Source organism: Cyrtonyx montezumae, unplaced genomic scaffold, assembly GCF_038088225.1.
Source record: "Cyrtonyx montezumae isolate F1298 unplaced genomic scaffold, pur_monq_1.0 scaffold_18, whole genome shotgun sequence".
In the NCBI taxonomy this organism is placed as follows: Eukaryota; Metazoa; Chordata; class Aves; order Galliformes; family Odontophoridae; genus Cyrtonyx; species Cyrtonyx montezumae.
The window spans coordinates 17,068,786-17,086,085 of NW_027071914.1; the positions used below are offsets into that span (position 1 = coordinate 17,068,786).

At 60.0% G+C, this 17,300-nt stretch overlaps 1 protein-coding gene across 1 annotated transcript; it reads left to right on the plus strand.

Annotated features, from left to right (window-relative positions):
* Window positions 1-158: 158 nt before the first annotated feature.
* On the plus strand, window positions 159-17,086 carry SH3RF2 (SH3 domain containing ring finger 2). Its single transcript, XM_065734929.1, has 8 exons — window positions 159-550; window positions 8,738-9,007; window positions 10,213-10,308; window positions 11,457-11,768; window positions 13,286-13,380; window positions 14,496-14,677; window positions 15,748-16,079; window positions 16,652-17,086. Exons 1-8 carry the CDS (start codon window positions 179-181, stop codon window positions 16,916-16,918), a joined length of 1,926 nt encoding a protein of 641 aa, XP_065591001.1. The 5' UTR covers window positions 159-178; the 3' UTR covers window positions 16,919-17,086.
* Window positions 17,087-17,300: the final 214 nt, after the last annotated feature.

The window sequence follows — 17,300 nt, forward strand, 5'->3', positions numbered from 1 at the left end:
AAATGGGCTCGTGAGGCACTGCCTTGCCATGTAGGTGGGATGCGGTGCAGGCTCCAGCAGCCGAGCTCTGCTCTGATTCCTCCTCCCCTCCGCGCAGGGTGCCTGCCTCTGCCCGGCGCCTCTGCCTCTGCCATGCGGACGTCTCCAGCGCAGCCGTGACGGCGGCTCGGTGCTCACCATGGACGACCTGGCCCTGCTCGACCTGCTGGAGTGCCCGGTGTGCTTCGAAAAGCTTGACGCCACGGCCAAGGTGCTGCCATGCCAGCACACGTTCTGCAAGCCCTGTCTGCAAAGGATCCTCAAGTCCCAGAAGGAGCTGCGGTGCCCCGAGTGCAGGACGCTCGTCCTCTGCGGCATCGAGCAGCTGCCGGCCAACCTGCTGCTCATCCGCCTGCTGGATGGCGTCCGCTTCGGGCAGAACGCGCCCCGCTTTGGCTCCGTGCAGCGCTCCGGGCTCCTGTCCTCCCCCGCCTGCGTCCGTAGGGCCCCGCGGGGTCCGCAGCCCACCCAGCAGCGCCCGCCCGCCGCCCCCAGGAGCACCGCGGACGGGGTAAGCAGCGCCCGTACTGCGCGAGCACGGGGCTCCGTGTGCGCCGCGAGTGCCCCACTCCCGTGCCAGCACTGCCGCGCTGGCGTTCGGAGGAAGAGGGACCGTTCTCTCGTTTGCAAATCTCGCTGCTGTTTCCTCGGGATATTTCTCTATTTGGAGCTCATCGCAGCAGTAGCTGCGCTGAGTCCCGGGCTCACACAAAACCAGTTTGCCTTCCCCTTAACGCAAACTTTGCTGCTTTTCTCTGCAGCTTTCAGGTCCCTCCTGACCTTCAGGGGGCGTTTCTGATGCTGTAACTTCCAGGCGGTTCACTGGGTCTGATAGCCATCAGATCGGTCGGCGCGCGGCTGTAACTACTGGGGGTGGAGAAAGGCACCTCAGTGTCCCTAGAATTAAGGAGGAAGAGCACAGGGACATCTGTGTCCTTAGCAAAAGATTTGGTGATGAAAAATACTGAGCTCTCCTTTTATCCAGGGATGCTTTCCTTGGCTAATTTTAAAGCTGTAAGCTGTTCCTCATCATCTCTAACAGTACGAAAGCTTTTCTGCAATAATTAGGATGTGGCATGAGACCTACGAAGGGGGCCTGCCTCTGCCTGAGTTTGGGGTTGTATTTCTGATTGTCCTTTTCTTCCACCTGCACTACTCTGTGCCACCCCTCTGATAAACTTGGGGCACTGCTCAGCCCTGCAGACACGGCAGACCTGCAGCAGATCTGTCACTGCCGTGCTGCTGTCCAGCTGTGGAGCACTGTGTGGCAGGGGATGGTGTGTGGCCGGGGGCCCCGGTGCCACCAGGGGGTCGTCCCCGCTCCAAGCCAACATCTGGAGCTCCTGGGGCTTCCTGCAGGGAAACAGCACAGCCCCGAAGCACACAGGAGCACACGCCTCAGTCGGAGGGCAGCTCTCTGCAGGGTGTGCAGCACACAGGTTGCACCTTTCCTCCCTCAGCCCTTTGTCATTCTGGTGCTCAGGACAGCCGGTGTTGCTCAGTGGCAGCTCCCTGCTGGCAGCTCATGGCTCCGGGTGGCACGCAGTGGGGGCAGTGCCCACGGGGCTGTAGGGCCACGGTGTGACCCTGTGCCAGCTGCCACCACCAGGGCCACCAAACAGTGACAGCACAGTGCACTGAGGACCCTGTGCTCAGCCCGGAGTCAGCACCTCTCCACAGGCCTGGCTAAGGCAGCAGAAGTCTGTAATACTGCACTTACTACTACTATTACTATTATTATTATCAACATTGTTTAACAAGCACAGTTCTCCCAAAACAGAAATCTGAGCTTACGATTATTTTTAGACCTCTTCTGTGGAAAAGTTTGAACTGAGCTGATTTACTTTTCCTCCCTCAGCGTCCTCAAGGCTTTGCTAACACTCCTGGAGTGACCCCATTACCAAAATCCCAAAGGAGGGGCAAAAGCACTCAGTGATGAGCAGTGCAGGCAGCCACCCCACGCAGGCAGCTCCTGAGCACCCCGGACTGCACTCAGTCCCCAGGAGCGTGGCTGTCCCCACCACCCCACGGGCAGCACAGCATGTCCCTGTCCCATCCCGTCCCTGCTGGGGTCGTGTGGCCCTAAAGGGAACTTTCTGGATTGGCCACAGCCATTCAGCAGTTGCTCAGGGAGCACTGGGATTGCTGTGGGGCTGATGCTGTGCTCCCGTGAGACAGCCACCCCCAAATGCTTGCTCTATTTTGGGAGCCCAGGGAACAGCTCTCTGCATCCCACTCTCCCTGATCCCTGGTGCAGCACTCCCTGCACTGGGAGGTGGTGGGGTCTCCACAGAAACACCCCTCCCCCCCCCCCCCCGACTGCTGATCACCACTGGGACTGTGCACCACCTCATGCTACAGAGCAAATAAAATTAGCACACACCGTGCTGTGCTGCAGCCTGGTACACCATCAGCAGCAGGATACAGGACGCGTTTTGCTTTACAAAAAAGACCATCTATAAATAAACTTCCTTTACTCTGCGGAGCTGAGAAATCACAAGTTCGAATGAAGTTTCGCCTCCCAGAGATGCTTTCTTGCCAGCTTGTTGCTCTTCATCCACATAAGCATGCATGAAAAAAGCATCAAATAAATCCCCTCGTGGCAAGCAAACCAAAGATCCGCACCTCTCCGCGTGCACCAGCAGCAGCAGGCTGCAGCCAGGAGCTGCAAGGAGCTGCAAGGAGCTGCAAGGAGCTGCAAGGACCTGCAAGGAGCTGCAAGGACCTGCAAGGAGCTGCAAGGAGCTGCAAGGAGCCGGGAGTTGCACTGCAGCCCATCCCAAGCTCTCCCCTCGTCGCCCATCGGAGCCCTCTCGCAGTGCCTCCGTGCACAGCCCGGCTGGGTGCACGTGGCCGTGCTGCGAGGCGCTGCCCAGGGACGTCTGCCCGGGCCCCAGGACTTCACCGTCTGTGCTGAGGACAAGACTTTGGATTTTCAGGATCCCCACGTAATAAACCGTCTGGAACTCGGGAATGAAAGCATTTGCTAGGAGGTGAACGCGCAAATTATTTACACTGAGTCCTTTGAACTCCTCGGAGCCGCCCCCAGCCGCGTGCAGGATGCGATTCCGTCAAACATCCCTTCACCCGCCCGGCGCTGTGGGCAGCAGGGCTGTGACGTGTGGGGCCCAGGCAGGCTGCAGGGGGAGGGCAGTGAGCCCCACAGCTGGCAGGGAGAGCACTCCGCACCGCATCCCCCTCAGCCGCCCCCCGCAGGAGCCGCGCTGCGGCCGCTCCTCCCGCACGCCGTGGGAGACGGGCAGATAACAGCTCCGCGGGGATAAAAATACACCGCGCTGCAACGGTGCCACCTTCACATGGGCACTATATATAGTGCCCGCGCTCGGTATTTTCTGCTCCTCCAGAAACATCTCCAGCTCCTTTCTGAATTTGACAGACAGGATTTGGATCGCTGGATCTTTGTGAAACCTCACTCGGTACCACGCTCGTGGCTGCACCCAGGAGGGGTGAACACATCCCTGACCCATTCACTGTTCAGCGCCCTGGAAGAGGAGAGCTGGCCACTGTGCTGTTGTGCCAGGCCCGGGCTCAGAGCTGCGGGGGGAAGCCCAGCTCCACGCAGGGCCAGCCTGGCCCAGGCCATTCCCACCTGCACGGTGCTGCTGTGTGCTGTGCGTGGGGTCTGGTGATGCCCTGGGAGGAGAGATCTGCCACAGTTCACCTCCGTTGCCCCAGTCAGGGTGATTCGAGTGTTGGTCTTCGCCCCACACGCGTTCACCATTGCGAAGTTTTTTCCTCCTCCATGTGTGGTTTCAGCTTCTTGTGTCTATGGTGGAGGTCAGCCACATCAGTATCGATCACCCAGCGACGTGAGAGCTGCAGTCAATAGCACTGCTCTCAGTTGTGGCCGTGAAGCAGAGCTGGACTTACACAGCGTGGCACCAGGGCGTCCTCCCGTCCTGGGCAGACCCTGCAGGCAGAACAGCAGCTTGGAGCCAGGGGCAGGCAGGCTGCTGGGTGCCCCATGCAGAGCCCACACGGCTCCGAGGTGGCACGGAGCGGCAGCGCAGGCAGCACAGCAGGGCTGGCACTCCGGGGCCGCTCCGTGCAGGGCACTGGGGCCGGCAGCAGGAGCCAGTTTCCCAGGTTCCACAAAATGAGGTGCTGAGCTGCAAATACATGAAAGTGTTTTAATTTGTTACCAAGGCAATGAGTCAGACTCAGATGGCAAGTCAGGAATAGAACAGCAGGATTTCTGCAGGGTAGCGCGTTCACCTCTAAGTGCCGCGGTCAGCGAGGAGGCTGAAAGTCTGAGCTCCCCACCTCTGCTGCCCACCGCTGCCCGGCCGCACTGGGGCACGTGCAGCTCTGCTCCTGGATGGAGTCCGTGGTGCTCCCTGGCACGGGGACAGCTCACACTGCTCTGCCAGGCGAAGCTCAGCGGCGGCCAAGAGGAGCACGGCTCGCAGCAGGGGCAGCCATGCTTCAGGCTGGGCCCGCTCTCACTCTGCTTTACCTCTCCTCTGCCCTCCTCATGTGGGAATCTGCACTGCTTGCCCTTCAGTGCAGCAATTTCCTCTGCTGTTACTAATCTTCAGGTACTCAGAGTCCACTTAGGCTCAGGGCTGCGCTGTGCAAGGCACTGTACAACTGAATGGTGATGGATTTTAAGAAAACTCTTCCCTTAGGACCCGTCAGTGGGTGACTGAGCCCAGCTTTCTATTCCTGGCCTGGGTAAGGCCCCTCTTCTACCATTGCCAGGAGGTAGGACACAGCTTGGGTGCTATTTCTGAGGGACAGATATCTCTCTGTCAGAAATCAATGGTTTCCTTTGTGTCCAGGACAACCAGGAACACAGAATATCCGAATGATTTTGCAGGGAAGGGAGAGCAAGCCTCACCTGCTGGGAAACCACATCTGCTGGGATCATGCATACCTTGGCTCCAGAGGCAGTCAGGATCCTTTTGGAAGCAGAATGCAGAAGGAGGAGAGCAGCTCCTTCATCCAGCATCCAGGCCTGGGCAAGAGCGAGCGTGGCACATGGGCAGGGGCGGTGCCAGTCCCGACCCACAGGTCAGCCAAGGGCAGCTCATCACGGATTGCACGGTGGCCATAAACTTACCACCAAAACATCTGCTGGGCAGAGGTCCCGGAGGAACGGAGAGATGCACCGTCCTTACGTGAGCACTCCTCTGAAACAGTGCGAAGGCGAAACCTTGCCAGGGCAGAGCAAAACCAAAAAACCTGGCAGGTTTATCAGAGGCAAGGACACAGCACGGAGACATCGTGAGCCACTGCCTCTGCCCCTCTGCAGCTCTGGCACTGCCCCCCAGCACAGATCCCCTTCTGGCACCGCAGGGCACACGCGTGGTGCAGTGGAAGGAGCAGCGCTGGGGCAGGCAGCCATGGCAGCCCCACGTGGCCCCGAAGCAGCGCGTCCTGACGGGGCACGGAGGGCTGACACATTTGTTTTCCGTGCGGCCCGAAGCTGTGACACCACATCCCAGCGTGCTGACTGCAGCACAGGCACTGCCACCTGACAGCAGCCACACAGGGCAGCCGTGCACAGAGCCCGGCGGTGCAGCAGAGCCCCGGCCCCACTCCGGGTGTGGGGACCCTGATCCGGCCCCGGTTCGGCCCTCAGCCCCACGTCACTGCCACGCTGCCTGCAGCGAGGAGCACGCAGCTCTGGGACACGGCCAAGCGCAGGTGTCACGCCTGCGTTGCTGTGGCTTGGCGCCGGCTCTGCTCATCTCGAACCTCTCTCGTGGCTTCACACGGGCCCGGTGAAGCCTAATATGGCCATGTGCTCCACCACAGCTGCCGCAAAGCTCCGCAGAGCCCCAGGGCCGGGAGCGGCGGCACTGAGTCACAGACGGCTGCAGAGCCCTCATAGGGGCTGCCCTACACCTCCTGACGTCGCTGTCTCCGTTTCCCGTTCCTGCAGCGCGAGCCAGGTCAGCAGCGGGCAGAGCTGAGAAGAGGCGAGATGCCGAGGGCCGTGGACCTGCAGGACACGAGTGCTCTCCCCACGCCGCCGCCCCCCGCGCTGTGCGGGATGCTCCGTGCCCTCTCCTCGCACCCAGGCTCGCCCTGCATTTTCTCAGCCCTCAGCTGCGGGCCGTGCTCCCACGCCTGGCTGCGGCCCCGAGTTTGTGCCCGCAGCCCCCACGCCCCACGGGAACACGGTCCCGGCGCTGGGAGCGGCTGCTGGCACCTGGCAGGTGGGAGCACACCTGGGGGGGGGACGCGGAAATGCCTCCGTCTGAGCCCTCAGACGTAATTACCCGAAGGAGACGGAAGCGGCAGGCTTGCTTCGGACGGCCTTGTTCTGCGCGACAAAGCGGGAGTTATCTCCTCTGCCTAAAAGCAGAAAAACAGAATTGCAGCGGCAATTAATTTACATTCAAATGTCTCCTTTCACCCGGCTGGATCCCGAGGAGCCCCGAACAACGCGCTGCCACAAAGCAGGCAGGCGGGGATCCCGCCCCGTCGGGGGGAACGCGGAGCTCCGCCCCGGGAGGAAGGCCGAGCTAGCAGCGGAGAGCAGCGGAGCTGGAAGATGCCCGGGTCTGGATTTCTTCCCTTCTTGGCAGAGATTAGCACTGTCCTAGAAATAAGCTGCTCCTCCCACGAGGCCGCTGGGTGCTATGGGGATATCCATGTCTGGATGCCGTCCCCCGCAGCAGCTCCCGGTGCTGCTTTCCCCTGTGACCCTCTCTGCACTTTCAGTATCTCAGTGCTGTGACCACGTGCTCACATTCCCCCGCCGGGACAGCGAGGTGATAACGAGCCCATTGGAGATAACCACGGTGCACTTTCTCCCAGCTATGAGGAGATGCTTTGAGCCGCTCCCTTACACACGCATGCACATGGGACGTGTTGGATGGCTGCCTGGAGCAGCTGATACCAAATGCCAGAAATAATTAAACAATTTCTGTTGGACTAAAACGAATTCTGTAGATATGATGATTCTTGCTGAAGAGAGAACATTCCAGACTTCTCAGCACCCATCACCCGTTCAACTTTTCCCGCTAGTAATAGGTTTGCATTTCATTTCAGTTTCTATCCTTTTCAGTACATCTCCATAACTCGTTCTTGGAGCCTTTTATGCGCAGCCTTACTTTGCTGTGCAGCCACTCTCATCCTCTCCGTCCTCCTGTTCCTGCTCTACGTGCCCACTTCCACAGTGTGCCCATCCTTTTCTTGGGGTGCTCCTGACACACGCTGCGTGCCCGTGGCACTGTGTCCTGCACGTGGCCGTGTGCTGTGATGCATTTGTGGTGGGTTTCCTCGGGCACTGTGTTTGCAGCCCAGTCACCAAGCAGGGACAGCACAGTGAAGCTCTCCTGGATTTGGGTTTTATGATTTCCCTTTTTTTTTTTTGGTGTTACTAAGCCAAGTGCATGTGTTTACTATTACTGCAAATTAACAGACAAGATGAGTCAATTAGAACGAAACATTAAACTAATTGCTTCCTGTTCCAAATGCTTTGAGGAAGATGCAGTACATACAGTTTTTCTCCTCCTGGTTCCTTTCTCCTCAGCATTTGAAAGCATTTCTCTCCCCCAGACCCCAATCACTTCCTGAGGCCCTTTGGGTGCTCCAAACAAACCAGTGCTGTGTTCCCTCCTCCCCTCGTTGCCCTCGCAGGGTTCAGGCTGGGCAGCTGCTCCAGGGACGGGTCTGGGGAGTGGTGTGATGTCAGATGGAGCTCTCCTGCTGGAAATCCAGCGTCCGAACGCGGTCTGTGCTGAAGCAGCAGAGCTGTGTGACCGATGCCAGGAGGACAGCGGTTCCCCAGCTCTGAGTGCTGCCATCGTGCAGCAGCTGATAGCTCCTGTGTGGGCACAGCACAGCCCCTGCTGAGCCACTTCACTCTGTGCTTTGTGCTTCACAACAATGCCCACATCACAGAGCACAACTGCAGGTCGCTGTGCTCGGGTAGGATGTGCTTCTGTGGGACACAGCACAGTGCTCAAGGTATCTGCATCGGTCCTCCACGAGCACTACAAGCACACCTCCAGCTTGCTCATTTGCAGAGGTGCATCTCGGATTGCTCAGCAGAGCACAGAACAGCGGGGAAGGGGCACCAGGAGCAGGACAGCAGCTCCTGCTGCCGGCCCTCCCCATCACTGCAGCACGGCCGGGGCGGGCCCGCCTGCACTCAGCGTGGTGGTCTGCTGCCTGCTGTGGAAAATCGAGTTTTCTGGAGTGGGTAAGGGCCAGGAAGGCTGTTATTTTAAATGAGCTTATTTCGATGAGAGTCAGAGTGCTAAAGGTCCCTCTCCTCTGCTGGTTCTGCCACATCTCCTCTTCCTCATGTCATACCAATGCAACAATAACATCAAGGAGCTTCTGTTCCCGTAACCCCAATTTAAAGACCCAAATAAAGCCACAGCCCTTCCCCCGATGTGCACTGTGGGCAGCTCCAGCCACCCCGGATCAGAAATAACCTCATTCCCAGACAGATTTCATGAGAAGGGAACTCAGAGCAGCAGTAGGATCCCATGGGAACACTGCTTTAAGGCATTAATTGTTTCTTAATATTCTCAGACAAGTTCAGCCTCCTTTTCATCCGGATACACGTTTAGAAGAAGTATTTTGGAGCTTGTTTTCATTAGAAAAAGACACCAAGAAGGGATGGGGGGGGTTGGTGGCAGCGCGTGCTTCATCCCTATCCCTGTGCGTGCTGAGCACCGCTGCCCGGCTGAGCTCTGTGCTGTCCATCCCGCAGGTGCCGAGAGCCAGGGCTCTGTTCTCCCACCGGGGGCACAACCCCGGGGAGCTGAGGTTCAACAAGGGGGACGTCATCGTGCTGCTCCGGCAGCTGGACGAGAGCTGGTACCTGGGAGAGCTGAACGGCGTCAGCGGAGCGGTGCCCGCCAGCTCCGTGCAGGTCCTCAAGCAGCCGCCCCTGCCGCCGCCCCTCTGCAGAGCTCTGTACAACTTCGAGCTGAGGAGCAGGGATAAGAGCGAGAACAACGACTGCCTGTCATTCCACAAGGTAACACCGCCCTGCGCGGGCAGGGATGGGCAGTACGGGCTGGGCCGGTTCTCTGCTTCGGATTGCGTCCTGCTGCCCCGCAGCAGCGTAGCAGCTCTCTGCTGAAAGCCAGGAAGGTTTCCAAGCCCCACCAGACAGGGACAGCAGCGACTAGACCCTGCTTCCCCCGGGGGGGTGAGCGGATGCTGCCAGAACGAGAGCGCAGTGCGACCCTGAGCAGCCATCCCAGGCCCGGGTTCGGCTGCTGGAGCTGATGAGCAGCAGCTGCCGGTGGATGTTTGCTCTCCCTTCAGAACACAGGAGAGCCTGAAAAGAGCCCACTGACGTATCAGTGAGAAGTGCTTCCAGGTCTGAGAGCATTTCTCTTACGCAGCCTCAACACATTGAGGCAGCTGTGGAGGCACAACCTGAACTTTTCCTCTATTTCCTTTCATTCCCCAAAGGCTGCAGAGCCTGTGTTTGCTCTCGGCTGCAGGATATGGTTTTCAGTGCAACTGCAGCTCGCGGCAGTCAGCTGTCCCTGTGCCGTCAGGAGGAGGTGAGGCAGTGCAGAGCACAGCAGAGAGCAGTGCCTGGAGGCAGCAGCGTCCCTGCAGAAGCCACCATCCGTCCCCAGCACAGCACAGATGCTCCCTGCACTCCGGCAGCTGAAGGAGGCTCGGGGCAGTCCGGGCTGTGACAGGCCAGGGCTGGATGTGGGGTGCACCAGCCCTGCAGTGCAGCAGCCCCGTGCTGGGAACAGCTGCCCCAACCCCCACTCCCCAGCCCCGCCTGCCGCCCACCCCTGCCATCATTCTACACACATGCACTGCAATAGCATCGGGCAATCTCAGCTCCTGAAGTATTGGTCTGAGGGTTGTGGCAGCCTGACACCGTCTGCCCCACCACTCACGTCGGGCTTTTGCTTCGTTTGGGGCTAAAATGCCATTTTTGTTATTCGTTCTGGGCATGGGGATTGCAGAAACATTTCCACGTGGTGGAAGCCTGCAAACAGTGCCTCTGTGTCCCACACCCCCTTCCCCAGGCTCGTGCCCATGACCCTGCTCATCCATGCCTTTAAACTAAAGCCATGCTCGAGCACTGTGCTGAATAAGGACTTGCCTTTCGGAGCAGAAGGAGCAGAGGGCTTGGCAGGGGAGCAGCACTGAGCTGCAGCGTTGTGAAACGTGGGGCGAGCCGCCTGCTAACAGAGCTCTGCCTTACAGGGCGACATCATCACCGTCATCAGCAGGGTGGACGGCAACTGGGCCGAGGGCAAGCTGGGAGACAAAGTGGGCATCTTCCCCGTGCTGTTTGTGGAGGTGGGTACGGCCCCAGCACAGCCCTGCAGTGCAGGGGGGGGGGGGCAGAGCCCTCACAGCACTGCTCCAGACACAAACTGTGCTCCTGTGGTGCAGCGGGAGAGTGGGAGTGTGGCACCAACAAGAATTCCTAGAAACAGAATTAACGCTCCTAATCACCATAATTACAGCAAGCACCTCTTTGTGGCTGTTTTATAAAAGGACAGTGGTAGAACGTCTTGTTTGAACTCTAATAGATTTGGTAAAACATCTTTTCATTTAATTAAATCATTTTAACTCATTTAAGCCTGACGTTAACAGAAATGAGCCAGCCAGGGCCACACAGTGCCACCGAGGAGCTGGGAATTAACCACGGAGGAGGCAGTGGTGGCTCTGCTGTGGGACGCACGGGGCTTTCCCAGCTTCGATGCTCCCATCTGTGCCCTTTACTGAGCACGCTGCTCTTAGAGTAGGCAGAGAAGCTGGGCTCGGGCTGCAGCTTAATTACACAGAGAAATGACGCTGTGCCCACCCTGTATGTGTACATGTACACACATGACTCTTCTTAAGCCTTGCTGTAAGAAGTGAGGAGGAAGGAAATGCAGAATCAGTCCGTGCTGCAGAGTGACAGCGCTGAGCAGCAGCTCCCTGCCCCACGCCAGCTCCCATTCATCCCCAGCCGGCCGCATTGCCTCACTTGAGTGGGTGAGAATCTCCAAGTTTTGCAATTTGTTCATGTCAGCAGTAAATCGTGATGAATTCCCCTGGCAGTCATCCTGGTGAAAAACACTGTCACCACATGCCCTTCGTGTTAATGCTGTAGTGATCAGCACTTTCCAAGACACACAGCTTGAACCTGGCTCGGTGAGCTCCGGGCCGGGCTCTTCCCATGAGCAGTGCCGCGGAGGCCGTGCAGCTGCAGGCAGTGGGGGCTCCTCGATGGCAGCGCCGGGCTCTGAGCAACGTGTTCTTTGAACCAGTTTCAATTTGGCTGCCAGCTCTGCGCCGGTCATTGGGCGCTCAGGACCGGTCGCTGGAAGGACACCAGGGAAGCGCTCGAGCCCTGGGTCCCACAGACCCCGGTGGAGCTGCTGTGTGCTGCCCGCGGCCGCGCTGCCGACGGAGGAGGACCCGCAGCGGCCCCCAGACCTCCCCTCTGTCTCTTGCAGCCGAACACGACAGCGCGGCAGCTCCTGCAGAGCAGCAGGGGCTCCTGGCCCACCCCGCTCCGCTGCACCCCGCTGAGCGTGGCCTCCCCCCGGGCGCAGGGCCGGGAGCTGCACAAGGTGCCCGACACGCGGCGCAAGAGCCTGCGGCCCTTCTCCATCACCACCGCCCTCAACACGCTGAACCGCATGGTGCACGCTCCCGCTGAGCGCCCCGCGCTGCGCATCAGCTCCCCGGTGCTCATCAGCTCCAGCAACCCCAGCGTGGCCGCTGCGGGCAGCGAGCAGGATCCCCCCCGCGGGACCCCCGCCCAGGTGAGGCTGCTGTGGGGCGGCGTGGGGTGGGCACTCAGAGTGTGTGTGTGACGGTGTGGCACTGGCAGCGCCCGAGGATGGCAGCTCAGCGGGCTGCTGGGGACACTTTTGAACAGGAAAAGACCGTTCTTAGAGTCCCTTAGAAAGACAGGGACTGGAGTCCAATCCTCGGACATCTCCAGACCTCCTGGACGTGGCCCTGGGCACTGCTCTGAATGGCACTGTTGGGGCAGTGGGATACCAGGGGGCCCGGGGGCCGTCCCATCATCCTGAGCCCCAGCATCAAAGCCCGACTGCAGCCCCTGCTTTTGGGAGCACCCACCCGCTGGGCTGTCCCCGCAGGGCAGGCTTCAGCACGAAGGGCAAACGCAACAGCACGAGAGCATCTGCAGGAGCAGCAGTGTCAGGCCTCATGGGAATCGGGGTCACTGCCCTATCCTGAATCCACTGCTGCTGCAGCTCTCTGCTTCCTGCCATGCAGGGCATTCCCCGGGCAGCCCCCACCTGCAGCCCCCCCGGCTGTGCCGAGCTGCTGGGGGTCCGGGCTGACCCTGGCAGTGCATCCCCTGCTGGCTGCAGGGGAAAAGAGCCTCGTTACTGCTTCATGCTCTGCCTGAAGATCTCAATACAGGATCTTCACAGATCATCGGAAATGGGAGCAGAAAGGTTTTGTTTAGATTTATGTGGCATCTTTCACGCTGAAGGCTGTTCCAACGTTTTATAAAGCAATAAGGCAGCCCCGGTGCTCGGTGTCCGTGCAATAAAACCCAGCAGGCATTTTGTGCTTCGCATTAGCCTGCAAAGAGCCCTGGATATTAGGCCCTCTTTTATGTGGGAGGAAATGAAGCCCTACAATAGAACCATAATTCAATTGAAATGGTACCGTGCCTCATGACCCCAATATAATTTCACCAAAAGTGTCTCAGTGTGAGCGATTGTCAACAGCAAAAGCAGCAGCACAGATGTGCTGAGGTGCTGCCTTGGAACCGCTCAGGTTTCCTTCCTTCTGAGCAGCCATTTTTCTCCAGGAGATGCTCGGGGTCCGTGTGCTGTGTGGGCTCTGGGCTGCCTGGGGTGGGCACAGCCACGGAGCTGGGGCGGTGGGAGCATGGAAAGGTGTCAGAAGAGGCAGCAGTTCCACCGCCCCGGGAGCGGCGTGGAGCTGTGACAGGAGGATGCTCGGGAAGGGCTGTGCTCCCGGGCACTGCTCCCGGGCACATCGCTGTGCTGGGGTACATTGGGGTGGGGCGGTGTCAGCCTGTAACGTTTCACTGTCTCTACTGTTTTGCTTCTGCAATTTGAAAGATTTGCTTTCAAGTGCAAGGACGGGGTCCATCCTCCCCAGAGGAGCCTGTGCTCACTGAACGACCCTGTGCCTTGTTTGCTGCATCCCTCTGCAGCTCACTGAGGTTCTTTGTCTTTTTGGAAGCACGGATGATTTCAATGGCTCCTCTGGGGGCTAAAATAAGCCCCTGTTCGCATTAACATACTGCTGTCTGTCTCCTTCCTCCCCCTAGGTCAGTGCATCCTACTATCCTGCCCCGGGATCACTCAGGCACTCGGCGGCCATCGTCACTCTCCCCCACCTGCAGCATCACCTCTCAGCCAACACGTGCGTAAGGCAAACCGTGCACCACTCCACACCCCCCGCCCCCACCCCCGTCCCAGCAGCTCCCTGGGGTCCCACCTGCAGGAAGGGCACTGGGGTGTAGGGCTGTGTGCCTGGGACTGGTGTCAGCTGCTCTGAGCAGGAGCTGCAGGGACTGCTGGGGCAGAGGCTGCTGTAGGAGTATGGAAGAACTTAGGTACAGTACTGGAAAGGTTTGAGACAGATTCTGACCGCCCCGCCCGGGCAGAGCACACATCTGCACTCCTCGTGGTGCTTTGCCATGTGCTCGTTAGTCCTCCATCCCTCTTGCCAATGGGCACCTGCATGGAAGGGTGGCACAGCAGCATTCCCCTTGCCCTTGGCTGGTTGCCTACCGCTTCAGGGACAGATGCTGTGACAAGATGTACTCTTCTTCAGCCCAGGCGGCCCTTCTTTTATCCATATCCCCCAGCTGAACGCTGCAGGCAGGATCTTCCCTGCGAGTTCTCTCTGCAGTAACAGCAGCACCCCAGGAGCAGTGCAGGGCTGCAGGAGGACCTTAGGGCACGGCCCTGCACCCCAGGCAGTGCCGCAGCCACTGGGCACGAGGACAGCAGAGAGGGGTGGGGACCTGCAGGATGCTGTCTTCTTGCTCCCGCAGTGGCATCACTGTCTCTAGAGCAGGCACTGAGATGCTGGAAGCCGTGGATGTAACTGAGCAAATGCGTTAGAAAGAGCAATCATTAACAGATACAGGCAATAAAAAATGGCCCACGCCCTCAGTTTCCCTGAGATGCACCGGAGAGGGGCACAGTCCTGGCCAACCAGCTCAGAACAGTGTCTGCAAAGAGAATGTGGGGACCCACCAGGAAACCTCCCCTGGATTCCCACTCCGCTATTTGGAGAAGCAGCGCCCACCGCTCAGCCCTGCGGGGACGTGCCCACGCGGACCCCACGCCCACCGTGACAGCGAACTCTGCAGTTCCCTCCAAAGCCCCGCAGAGAGCGCAGGGCCGGAGGGCTGCACCGCGCTGAGCCCCCCCCCCACGCGCTGCCACGCCTCCCCCACGCCCTGCCACGCCCCCCCCACGCGCTGACACGCCCCCCCCACGCGCTGACACGCGCTGCTCTGCCCGCAGGAAGCACAGCGTGCCCGACCCGAAGCTGCCCACGCTCTACGCCTCGTGGACGCTGTCGGCCGCCTCGCTGTCCTCGCAGGGCAGCGCTCCGGAGAGCGGCCAACGCCAGAGCCGCGCGTGGAGAGCGGCACTGCCCGTGGGGCACACATCGCTGCGGCGCGGCCGCGGCTGCACCAGGAGGAGTGAGTGCGGGGGGGGGGATGGGGGGCTGCGGCAGCACAGCTGAGCCGGGGATGGCTGCAGGGACCACGAGGGGCTGCCAGCATCGGGCAAAGGGAGCGGGAACGGTGCTGAGCATCACTGTGTGCCCGGGGAGCGAGGAGCCCCGGCTGTGCTAACAGCACCGGGCTCTGCCTCGGCTGTGGTGCTCCAGAGAGAGGTGTGGGAATTGTCACGGGGTGCCCTGGGAGCTCCGTGCACGGAGGCAGTTACAGAAGGTTAAATTAAGGTATTTTCAGGAATTAAGAAAGAAACTGAGAACAAAAGGGTACAACCCAGCAGCGCTGCCGTAGGAGTTCTGGTGAGCTCATATCCTGAATACTTCTCCTATTCTGAAAACCCAAAGAGAATACCCAAAGAGAATAGAGTAAAATTAGCAGTAAGCACACGGAAAGATGAGCAAGAGAATGGAAGCGTTCTATTTCAGGAGCCAAGTCCGACAGCTTGGGAACATCCAAGGTGCACAGACAGGAGCAGGCTGCAGCTGGAGAGGTGTGCTGCTCCGGGACTGACTTCTGACCGTGGCTGTGCAGCACGTGCCCTGCCAGGCTGGGGCAGGTGGGCAGTGATGCTGCCCGGGGCTCATTTGCAAGGGGCTCCAGCAGAGGCTTTACACTCAACGTTGGGTTTACCTTAAAAGCTGATTTACTGTAGAGGAGCCCACGCACCTGTGGTGGCTCTTTTAAAAAAATCCATCTTGCAAACAGTGAGGAACTGTCAAGGAAATAACGTGTGAGACTCCCAGCCCTGCAGCCTGGATGGAGCTGCCAGATGGAGCAGCCACCGGGGGGACCAGGGAAGGGCTCGGGTGCAAGGGTCACACTTAGTGGTGTGCGTGGCCAAAAACACGATGGCAGAGGATGGGAAGCGCCAGGTCTGCAGTGTGCTGCCTCGGGGGGGCTCAGCGCAGGACAGGGGGGTCAGGCAAAGCCAGGAGCTCATCCTGCAGGGCTGCCCATCCCCACTGCACGCTGCTGCCCCACGCCTTTCCGCTGGGACCCCGCTAACCCTCCTCCCCTGTTCTCACCCCCAGATGGGTCCCTGCAGAGGCCGGGGCAGGCAGGGCTGCAGGCTGCCAGCTCCCTGCACCGCGTGCCCACGGCCGGGCTGCAGCCGTACCCGCACACCGGCAGCCCACCGCACAGCAGCGCCGCCGAGGTGGGCGCGAGGCCCGGCTTCACCCACGAAGCCCCACCAGCACTCGTGGTCAGAGGAGGGGAAAGCAGGACCCCATCTGTCTGCAGCTCGGTGATCCTGGACACCGCGGACCCTACGGCGAAGGGCGAGGCAGCGCCGCGGCCGCCTGCGTCGGCCCCGCCATCCATCCTGGTGAAGCCGGACACCTCCCGCAACAGCAGCGATAAGGTAGGGCCGGAGCACGGCCGCTGGGCTGGGAGCCTGCCTCAAACCTCAGATGTGGGTGCTGCTGACCATTGGAACTGAGCCCTTCAGAAAGGCAAAGTGCTGCAGGGTGTCCTTCAGAGTGACCCCGTGTTCATGGGGTCAGCGGCTGGGATCAAACTCTGAGGCTTTCTGAAGTCTCAGGTCAGGCACAAACCCCACTGAGGTCCCCATAAATCACAGAACCGTTAAGGCTGGAAAAGATCTCCAAGATCTCCAAGTCCAACCCCAACCCATCCCCGCTGTGCCCACAGACCACAGAATGGCTCGGGGTGGAAGGGACCCCGAGGGCCATCAAGTTCCAACCCCACCACGGGCAGTGGCTGCCCCACACCCCGGGCAGCTCATTCCCACAGCTGCCTGCTCTTTCAGAGAAGTAATTTCTCCTAATACCCTCAACTACTGAAAGAGCAAACCCCAGAGCTGGGCGTCAGGCCCTCGCCCCGAGGACAGCTCTTCCCCCCCCGGCACACAGGAGGCCCGTGGCTGGCAGGGCAGTGCTTGGGGCTCACGGTGACGTGCTGCTCTCTTTACAGCAGGTGAAGACGGTGCGGTTCCAGAACCACAGTCCGCCCCCCAAGCGGCACGGCCCGCAGCCCTCCCCACGCCTGCCCCGCAGCAGCACCAAGCCCACGGCCGAGCCCCCACTGCCCGAGGGGACCCCCGAGCCGCCCTCCCCACGCCTGAGCATCAGCCCCCTGCACCCACGCACTGCGCTGCACCCGCGGGCGGCGTCGCTGGAGCTGTCGGCCCCGCTGACCTTCCCCGTCAGGAAGAGCTACAGCAGCGTCTCCGCCAACTGACGGTAGTGCCCGCGGCCCCACACACATCTCCTCATCCTGGGGGGCAGTGTGGGGCTCAGGGACCCCCCCAGGAGCCACACTGGGCTGGGAGTGCAGTGACACAGCAGCTGCTCCGTACAGGGAACCGGGGATGGAGGGAGAGGGGAGGATGTGCACAGGGGGTACAGAGCCACGTGCTGTGATCTCCTCGGGGTTTTGGGAGCGCCCGTGGGGGTCCAAGCAGTAAATGCCACCTTCCCACCGGACAGGGCTCTGTCCCACATGCTCGTTACTGCTGTTAACACCACCAATCTCCACCCGAGCCACAGCGAACATCGATCCCAGACTGCTGTGCAATCACAGCCATTAATGACATACCACTCACGTGGAATCAGCCCTGCTG